At 40.5% G+C, this 10569-nt stretch overlaps 1 protein-coding gene across 1 annotated transcript in view; it reads right to left on the bottom strand.

Annotated features, from left to right (window-relative positions):
- Positions 1-246: 246 nt before the first annotated feature.
- DDAH1 (dimethylarginine dimethylaminohydrolase 1) overlaps positions 247-10569 on the bottom strand; it is a 145585-nt gene continuing 135262 nt past the window's right edge. The window contains exons 5-6 of the mRNA XM_012661159.1: positions 4808-4951; positions 247-3310 (exon numbers count right to left, since the gene is read on the bottom strand). Coding sequence (XP_012516613.1) covers positions 3194-3310; positions 4808-4951 — 261 coding nt within the window. The 3' untranslated portion in view covers positions 247-3193. The remainder of the gene's footprint in view (positions 3311-4807; positions 4952-10569) is intronic.

Genomic DNA, 10569 nt, shown 5'->3' with positions numbered 1-10569 from the left:
GGTGAAATCAAGCTCTTCCAACCTAGACTGCAAAACATGCATACTTTTTAAGTGCCTGAAGTATAAAATGTCACTTCGAATATCATTATAACCCAAGCTTTGATGGCAGTTGATTTACAGGTACAGTATTTCCAATTTCATAGCCCATAGGACAAGAGAGAAACATCTCATGCCTGATAGCAAAGAAATTATGATTTCATTCCCCATGGCAGTTTCTGTTGCAAAAAAGAGACATACACTGTTGACCACAGTACAACTCACACTTTATTCCATCGTGATTGGTATACATGTAGGATCGGGACAGCAAGAGTCTAAAATCGGTGCAGATCTCCTCTGGACTAAAGGACCATGAAAGGCATTACTGGCTTTGGCACACAGAGTGGATAACCATACACTGGCTGGAACAAGATGATTAGGAAAATAAAATGCACAAGTCTAACACCATGTTGAAATCATGTCTGAGGTCTGTAGAATGTTAAAGATTAAATAATTACAAAGACTAACATGCAACTCTTATATGTCACATTATTCATCTACAGACTATTTCCCCCTCTTAGAGATGAAAAGATGACTTTAGTAATCTGTTCACAGTAGCTTAAAACAGCAATCAATACACATTGGAGAGATCTGCCTGCTGATTTCTATAGCAATTCATTGTAGTTGAAGAAATAATGCTAAATAATGTATTTTCTCTATATCATCCTTTTATTAAATTGAATCATATTGACCAAGTAATTCTGACTTAACTTTTACTTATTTAGATATAATTCCTCATGTCTTTATAATGTCAAAAAGCAGTTTGTTAGCTTATCCATCCTTATAAGTCACAATGGACAAGATGGGAATCTTTCCTTTGCGAAGATAACATTATGCTAATGAGAACATCAAAAGAGTAATACCAATTTAGGTTTTCACATCATCATATCACATAGGGAATCCAAAGAAGCCAGCCGAGTAGATAAGGTAGCAGTGCAGAATAAAACGTAGAAGAGGCACACAGATTCTAAGTGGTTTCTCGAGACAAAGAGAAGAAAAGAGAGAAAGAAGCAAAGGAAAGGAAAAATGAAAAACAGCCTTCTGCAGAACAAACTGTTAAAAAGAAAAATCTACTCACTTGCAATTGACTATACATAATAGATGACAGTTCTTTGATTTGGGATGATAGAAGTAAAGATATTGAAAATTATATGCCAATAAACTTAAACAGGCTGATTGGGCTATTTTTCCTGTGGTTATTTTTGAGATGCTGAGCTCTCACAGGGAGAATTTCTGCTTCTGCCAGTGTAGGGCCAGATTTAACCGAAAAGGGCAACCATAACTTCCCAGAACAATTTTTCTTTGTTAAGTTGGGCACGTGGCTAACATTCATTCTCTCTCCGGGAAAAAGACATTACTCATCCATGATGAGATGGTTCAAAATATGACAGTGACCAAGATGTGCTTCATTTACAGGATGCACAAAATTCTATTTTGCATGTGATATGAATTTTAAAGTTAAACAACAAGGAAGAGAAGGAGGAGAAGGAACTTTTTCATATTTCTGGCACAAAACTCATAAAATAAATGACAAAGACAGATAGTGGTTTAGGATGTCTTGATTTTCTCAGAGGTTTCTCACTTCCATCTGCTTGAGGGGAGATGAAATGAGGAGATAATTGTCTCTCAGTCACCAACATAAGGAATGTTTGATTGCAAACATAGAGGTGAGCAGAACAAGACTTGAAGTGCTATTTCTTAATCTCCCTGATTCTTAATCTTGAACAAGCCCCAGGCAATACAGGAAAGGTGGAGATGACTAGGAAGTTTGATAACATGCCTGGATCAGTCACTATTCCTTGGAAAGTACCATTCCCTGGCTTGCTAATAGGCTGATTCTTTCAGATGCAAGTGAAAGAATGATCTCTTCCTTCAGTTTGGCATTGTTCTTTGTAAGAGACTCATGTCAGTTGAAAGTTGTGTAATTTGAAGGCTAGAGAAGAAAGAAGTTTTAATTGAATCCCATGGTAAATATTCATGGATATTTCAAAGTAGAATTGTCCACTGTCTGAGGTTGGTTTCAAGCATCAAGGTGATCACTTCCGGAACATGCTCCTTGGTCATGAGGAGCTATTTCCTCTGGCTTACACCAGACCACCAGTAACCACTTTTAGATGTATTGTTGCTTTTGAAAGAAATATCTTTGCTAGACCAGGATAACTGCAAGGGGTAGAAGGCTGGAAACAGGGTGAGTCAGGGTAAGGGGAAACAGAAATGAGCTGACGGGAAAAAATAAGGTCCTCCAATGTCATATATGGCCAGTAAATGAGACAAAATTCATGGACTGTGACTTAAAGACTTTCTAAGACATTGTGCCCATGGGGTGTTTGCAAGCTTCTTGATTTTGATCTCTTAGCAACCTTCTGGTGCTAAATTTACCTTCCTAGGTGTGGTGCCCCACTTCTGGAATTCAGATCTCTGGGGCAAACCCTGTCAGGATGTGCCTCTGCGTAGTGAACACTCCCCCAAACAGCAGCTCCAACTTTGATCTAGTGAGGAGCCTGTTTGCCCCGGGGTGGGAGGGAGGGTTGGGTTGGTTGTGGCGACATGGCCTAGGCAGAGGAGACCAAGGGCAGGAAGGGTGGACCTGCAGGAAGGTATTCAGAAGGCAAGACCTTGGATTTTACCCAAGGTCAAGGTGGCTATGATAGAAGTGGGAAAGGCAAAAGAAAGTAACTGGATAAAAAGTTTTCAGAGTTCAGAAGGAAAAAAGAGAGAAAGGAGGAGGATCCCTGGATCAGGGAATTTCACAGGAACCAAACATGATTCACGACATAGCGAAAAAAGATGGAGCTTATCTGACTGATCAAGAAGACATTCTTCGGAATATATTGGCAACGAAATGATTTTCACACTGATAATACAAACACTAAAATGAGTGTTTCCTTACTATTATTAATCACATTTCAATCATTCATTAGCTCTATATTCTCTAGGTTGCTTAATTCTTTTAGCAAATCCACAGCTTAGGTACCACCATGAGGGGAGGGAGGGTGGGGTGCAGAACGAAGCAATTAAACTTAGAAATTAAATTTTTGTAAACAAGAGTTAGTAGCACAGTGGCACAGTAGATTGTCAAGGAAACAACGGGAGTGGGTACAGAGTCGTGGGCTTTGCCTGTGCGGTCTTGCCGGCTACCAGGGAGGGACTCTGTGGCTCAGGAGTCTCCCTTCTTGTTAATCAAAACGGAGCAGCAGGTGAGCAGCCCGTCCACCTTTTCCAGTTCAGAATTGCTCACAGGGATCAGCATATGGTCCTTCAGCTTCTCATAAATCTACAGTGGGAATTGAGAGAAAGGGAGAGAAGGATTACATTTCTGCCTGTTTTTTTACCCCCAGGTGTAGAGAATCAATTCATTTGCACATCTAGGCTTTTTACTCATTAAACTCCAAGATATACATGCAATTTCGACCACACACATGTTCACAGCTAGCCACACAGAGCTGGTAGCAATTGGTTAACCACTAGCTCTACGCCTTAACCTTAAAGCCAAAGATGTGTCAGAAATGTGGTTATTGCTAGAGACGCCTTTCCTCTCCTGTTGTCATTGCTAGATTAAGTGGTACATGAAAGTTGGTGGCCGTGTGTTCAGTCTGAATGTAACTTTCAACATTTTAAAACCCTCTCAACTATACTTTCATGTTTCTTGCCTTACCAATACCACTGGAAAAAATGTGATAGATATATAATTTAAGTATTTCAGGTCAAACTGCTTTTAAATTTTTCACATGTGAATTTTATTAGCATCTTTTGACGCTAATAGAAAGCACGTGCCAAAACTTCCAATTAACAGTCCACAGATTTTTCTCTGATGATCAAACAAAGCACATTTTAAAAAACAAAATCACTTAAAAACGCACTGCCTAAAAACGATCTACTGTGCTTCTTTAGGAAGCACTGTGTTCCTTAAACTTCAGGACCGTGGTTAAATAAGAGTGCTGGAGCCAGACAGAAAAGGGTTCCAAACCCAGTTCTGTCAACCTACTCAAAGTATTATTTCAGTCAAGTGAATTCCCTCGGAACCTTGGTTTACTCCTCTGTGGGACTAGAATAGTCACACCACCCCGATAGGGCTGTTACAAGGACTAAATAAGATACTACATGCAGCATACTTGGCACAGGGCCTAGCTATGAAAGACAAGGAAGATTTTCTTAGACCAAGAAAGAATTCCAGATCCAGTACAATTCCCTTGTAGGAACCCAAAGGCAGAGACTCTTGGAGAGACCAGTTGGCTGATTGCAAATGCACCATATTTCTTTCTGCTCTGTCTTTTCAACAAAGAGCTTTTTGCTACCTAGGATGTGCGGCTTCCTCTTTTTGCAGCCCTGACAATGAGCACCCACCACTCTGCGTCACTTACACTCTTCTTCCATAAGAAACAAATGACTCTTTCTCAGGGGCAGCTCAGATCTGCCAGATAATGACACAGTTGATCATCTAATTGTAGGTCTTTATACTTAATGAGTATCTGAGTGTGGAAATGTAAATCAGAGTGAGGGCAGAGACTTGGGCCATCTGAGTACTTATTTGAAAAGCTTTGAATATCAGGCATGATCGCCTCAATTACTGTGCATACATGAGTAACCAATGCTATGAATGAGAAAAGTGAGTTAAATAAACTTTCCTAGTGCCCCAAATTACATTATCCTTTCTGCTTTCTTAATGATTGGATATGTATAGAGGAAAAAGAAGCCCTTATTTGTCACTTCATCGTGAAAAAATTCCCAGGGACGCCTACCCAGCCACAGCGGCCAGAGGGATGGTTTTTACCTTTGCACTTTCTGGATACTCTTCTGGGGTCCGGTGCAGTAAGACGTGCCCTTTGCTGGGGATATTTAGGTATATACAGTTTGCAGCTTTGTCATCAGGCACAGTGAGTTTGTCGTAGCGGTGGTCACTCATCTGCTGCATGATCTACAAAGAGAAACAAAACAAAAGGCCTAAGCAGAGCATCTCCCCACACTTTCAAATGGAAGGGAGGCAGGACGGTGGGATGCCAGCTAGCAAATGATGCCTTGGACTGTTCCTCTGTCCCAGTTCCTGTCTAGGACCTCCAGTCACTTACAACCAGAAGAGGAAAAACCTGATTAAGTTATGTCTTTGGAAGAATTGCAAAGGTTCTTCTTGTTGTTCTTTTAAAGCATGTGTTTGTCTCTGTTTTTTTAAGGTTTTAAAACTGTCTTTTATTTTTCTAGTTTTGTTCACACCACCTATCAATAAGACACAAAATGGCCACATATACAAGGGCCCAGCGGGGGTTTTGATGGTATCTTTGGGTGAGTGAGCAGGGATGCCCTCTCTGTAGGACAGAAGGACCACGGCAGTAATCAGAATGGCCAACAATCTGATTTAGCAGTAACTACACGCAAACACACAAACCCACAGTTTGCTCTTCCATGTACATCTAAATTGAATTCACCTGTCTGTTGGCAGGTGATGCCCTTAATACAATGAGTTCAAGCATTCCCTGGGGAGAATGATAAAATCATATTCCCAGGCCTCACCCCTAGGGATTCTGGTTTGGCAGATTTGGGGTGAGGCATAGGAATTTGCATTTTGAAAGTCCTCCAGATAATTCTGAAGCAGAGGGTCCCTGGACCACAATTGGAGAAAAACTTACTTAGCAGGTCTATCCTTCAAATGCTGAGTTTATCAGTACCTTAATATAAAATAACTTAAAAAATGACACAAAAATGAACTCTGCACAAAATTTAAAATGTTGAAACCTCAGCCTTACCTCCTCAACACAATCAAAACAACCCCCCACAAAACAACACTCCCCTCCTCCAAACAGGAAAGAGATCCAAATACCAAGAACAAAAGCAATTATTAGTTGGGGCTTAGTCATATAGACTCTTTCCATTCTTCATCAATATCCATACATTTTAAGGAATCTGCTGAAATGTCATGCCAGGAAGGTATAACATGATCTTTTCCACCATCTGGTTCCATTCTACCTTTCCAGCCAGGTCTCCTTTTACCCTTCATTATTTATGTGGAAATGCACTTCATATTACTAAGCAGATGTGCCCACTCAGTCATGGTGGCACTGGATGTAAGATTTACAGTATGGAAGAGAGGAAGAGAGATGGCATGCTTCCTGTAGAGGATTCATTCCTAAGAGAACATGAACAGTGACACACAACAAGCCCTTCCTGCCTTACCAACCAGGTAGAAACCATTCACTTCTAGTGTGGACTGTGTCCAGGGTGGAGAGAGGCAGGAGCAATCTGATTATGGATGTTACTGTTACCCTTTGCACGCAAGGAGACATCAGGGATGGGGGTGAACTTAAGCACTGTAGGAAAGGCTGAGAGACACAAAGAGGAACAGGACATAGACCTGGTTTTCCAAGAAATTACAGTCTAATGGAGGGAACTGGTAAATAGATAATTATTTTACAGTAAGAACAAGCAGGGCACCATACTAAACATTTTACTTTTATTATAGCCTCAAAATTTCCGTTTTATAGATGAAGAAACCAGACTGAGAGAGGTCAAATACCTTGCTCAAGGTCATACAGGTAGATTAAACCCAGATCTGTGCAACTCAAAACCTTTCTTAATCATCTCACTTTGCTCTCTTTCTTGAGCGCTGTAGAGGCAGCAGATCTCTCCCTCCTACAAACTGCCATAACATCTACTTTTTTGCTCTCATTTGGTGCTTCTTCCTTATTCTCTTGCAGTACCATTAATTATTTTTCATATTAATCCTACTATGACATGGTGCAGTTTGGTGTAGCTAAAGAACTTGACTGGACATCTCTCTTGCACTTTTTTTTTTTTTTTATTTCAGCGTATTATGGGGGTAGAGATGTTTAGGTTACGTACGTTGCCCTTGCCCTCCCCCCCCCAAGTCCGAGTTTCAAATATGTCCAACCTTTGGGTGGTGCGCATTGCACTCTTTGTGTATTCTCTTGCACTTTTTAATTTAAACTGTTCCTTGAAGTGATAGGCCCACAGAGGGGATCACCTATGAGGTGGGTTCTTCTCTACAGCCATGAGTGAGAAACCTTAGATCTATTCTAACATGCGGGCAATTAAGAAGTTAAAGATACTCCTAAAGATGAACTTTTCTAAGCAAATCAACAATGTATTCAACTTAGCTCTCTTCATAAAACAGATATGCTCAGAAATAAAATGAAGAAGCCTAAGAGAAAAAAATCCAGACCCAAGTAGCTCTCTCTTATTATGAATTGATATTTAATTACATCTTTTTTTTTTTTTTTTTTTTGAGACAGAGTCTCACTCTTTTGCCCAGGCTAGAGTGAGTGCCGTGGCATCAGCCTAGCTCACAGCAACCTCAAACTCCTGGGCTCAAGCGATCCTCCTGCCTCAGCCTCCCGAGTAGCTGGGACTACAGGCATGCGCCACCATGCCCGGCTAATTTTTTCTATATATATATTTTTAGTTGTCCAGATAATTATTAATTATTAATTTCTTTCTATTTTTTTTAGTAGAGACGGGGTCTCGCTCTTGCTCAGGCTGGTCTCGAACTCCTGACCTTGAGCGATCCGTCCGCCTCGGCCTCTCAGAGTGCTAGGATTACAGGCGTGAGCCACCCACCGCGCCCAGCCTATTTAATTACTTCTTATGCAGACTTTCTTTTTGGCTGCTTCTAAAACACAATTATAGTAGCTTCCATTTATTATTGTGTGGAAGGGAGCATATTAGGACCATGAGCTCTGGAGCCAGAACTAGGATTGAGTCTCAGTGCTAACCTTTAGTAGTCATGTAGATTTTAGGTATTTTTTTTTAACTTCTTGGTTTCCTCATTGATAAAATCGGGGTAATAATATTCTTTCATTTACTTATTGTGAAAGTTAAGTGAACATAATATATATATATAATAAGGTATAGTAATAAGGCCTTAATAAAATACTACTGCTTCATGACAGCATGACCAGACAAATAAGGTTCAAGTCTCCAGTCTGCAATCCTGTCTATTATTGTGGAAGCTTTGACCTTTACTATCATTTTTAAGAAAATCTGTTTTGGAAGTTAATCCTTATTCTTAAAACCATGTAAGATATACTCAGCATATATTCCTATGGTGGTTTTTTTCAGCCTTCTTTCTGAGGCCTACACTATTTAACACATAATTCAGTAGTCTTGCGGGCTTAGTATCCCTTCTGCCTAGATCCCCTAGAGAAAATTGCTATAAAGCTCCCAATTTTTTCAAAATAAGGATAAATTTTAATATGAAAGTTTTTGTGCAGTTTCTCTTTCTCTTCAACCAGACATATAGCTCCTTGAATGCAGGTCCAGGCATAATGGAGTGGGCAGAGCATGGGCTTTGGAGTCAGAAAGGTCTGGATCTGAAGCATTGCTCAGCCACATACTAATTGTGTGACTTTGGGAAAGTCACTTAAGCTCTCTAAGCCTCAATTTCCTCAGCTGTAAAATGAGATGACAATGCTATACCTATTCCCCATAGGGTAACTCTGAAGATGATTTTATTTAATTTATTTTTTATTTTTATTTTTTAAAGACAGGGTTTCACTCTGTCTCCCAAGCTGGACTGCAGTGGGGCAATCATAGCTCACTGCAGCCTTACACTCCTGGGCTCAAGCAATCCTCCTCCCCGAGTAGCTGGGACTACAGTTGTGTGCCACTGTACCTGGCTAATTTAAAAATTTTTTTTTTAGAGACAGAGTCTCACTATGTTGCCAGGTTGGTCTCGAACCCCTGGCCTCAGCCTCCTAAAGTGCTGGGATTAGAGGTGTGAGCCACCGCACCTGGCCTGAAGATTATTTTAAAAACCAAAACAGATAATACACATAAAGTGCTCAGCACAAGTTCCTAGCAAATATTAAATGTGTTATAAATATGAGTTCCCTTACCTCTTTTCCTTACCAGCCACAAGTCACTTGGCATGTAGCAGCTGATCAAAATATGTTTGTAAACTAATTGATTCACTTCGTCATTCCTTTCACCCTTTCAAAGGATATCGAGAACTATGTGATCAATCACATATGTAAATAATTGAATTCTCTCAGAAAAATAAAATAAGGTCTATGTCCAAAAATAGAAATACGATTCATTATTTAAGGTGAAACTTGGCTAAAATCAATGAGGCCAAGGTTTGTCTTTTTCTTAAAGCTATACAGAAGGGCACTATATTTTGTGGTCCTAACTCAAATGACTTTGGATGACAAAGTAAGATAATAGGAGTGGTACACCTGGGTTCACTAGAGAGTATGTAGCACCTACAGCCATTAAAACAAAGAAAGAAAGAAAGGACTTTTTGTATATCAAACTGAACATATAAGCCTTTGTGACCCTGATTTAGTAAAACAGTCCAGAAGCCCAATGGGCAGATTGACGTCTTCCTGGGTATAAGCAGGGCTGTCTCTATATGCAAGATGGCAGATAGGATTTGTGAAATTTCTCGGCAGTCGCTTTTGGGCAGTCTGGCTAGCCTGCTTCTTTCCAGGTGCAGGGAATGGGATTATGCTATGTCCGAATCTCTGCTTATCGTGCTCTATCGAAGGTGGACCAAGATGGTCAGTCTTAATGTTTGCAGTCAGAACCAGATGGTCATCTTGTCACATGAATTGGACCTAGATTACCCAAGAAGTTCAGGATTTCTTCCAGACTACTGGGGAGACCATTCTTTGAGCCAGGGGTTTACTAGTGGGATCCCAGTGATTTGAGGGCCTTCGAGAGGTCCTTACAATGTGGTATGCACAGCCATTGTGACCTAGTTAAGCCTAGACACAAACAAAAAAATCCAGAAAATCTACTACTCCCATTGACTCAATTTTCGAAGAGATTGGGAGAACTGTGGGTAGCATATTTTGGCCCAACACATTCAGGCTAGGTACTCCCACCATTCATAAGCACCAGCTAATTGCCAGTTGGTTTTCCATTTAATTCATGGTCTACAGAGGATTCATTGCATTCTTTATCCATAGATTAAAAAACCACCCATGCCTCTTGGTGCAAGATGAGTTGAAAGAGAAAGAGGCATGGCAAGACCACATCTCTCAGGCCTGACTCTGCTCACTGGATCCATAAGCAGTCTGGGCAAACCCCCACCTCTCAGTCTGACTCATGCATGTCCGGTGGTGACTACAAAGCAGAAACATGGAATGTTGTACATTCCAGAGGAAGTGATATCAAGGATCGTTATCAGCGCTGCCTTCTTGTTTTTTAGTGAGGGAACAAACTAAACTCTCCAGTTGTGCCTACCTGAGACAGTGCCAAATGTCACTGGAGTAACAGGGACTATAGATTTCCTTTCTGGTTGGCTCTAGCTCTGTTCCGTCCCAAGCCTCCAACCTCACCTCCTGAGTGAACAATCCTCTGTCCACCTTGGTTCCTATTTGATTTGTTGTTCTTCAGGTACTAGCATCTATTTGAAATTGTAATCACTATTTTGCCTCATTCTTTAATGCTTCTACCTTTTCTGAGCCTTATATTTTATAATTTATAGCTTCTGGTGGGGGCATTCCTAAAATTACTGATAATCGGCTAGTACCCAACCTAGAATTGTTTGAGGATGGTTTCATTTTTTTCATTACTGGGAGG

The sequence above is a fragment of the Propithecus coquereli genome, unplaced genomic scaffold, assembly GCF_000956105.1.
Source record: "Propithecus coquereli isolate 6110/MARCELLA unplaced genomic scaffold, Pcoq_1.0 Scaffold7, whole genome shotgun sequence".
In the NCBI taxonomy this organism is placed as follows: Eukaryota; Metazoa; Chordata; class Mammalia; order Primates; family Indriidae; genus Propithecus; species Propithecus coquereli.
Note: the sequence above shows the minus strand (reverse complement) of the source record. Positions and strands in the feature narration are given on the sequence as shown.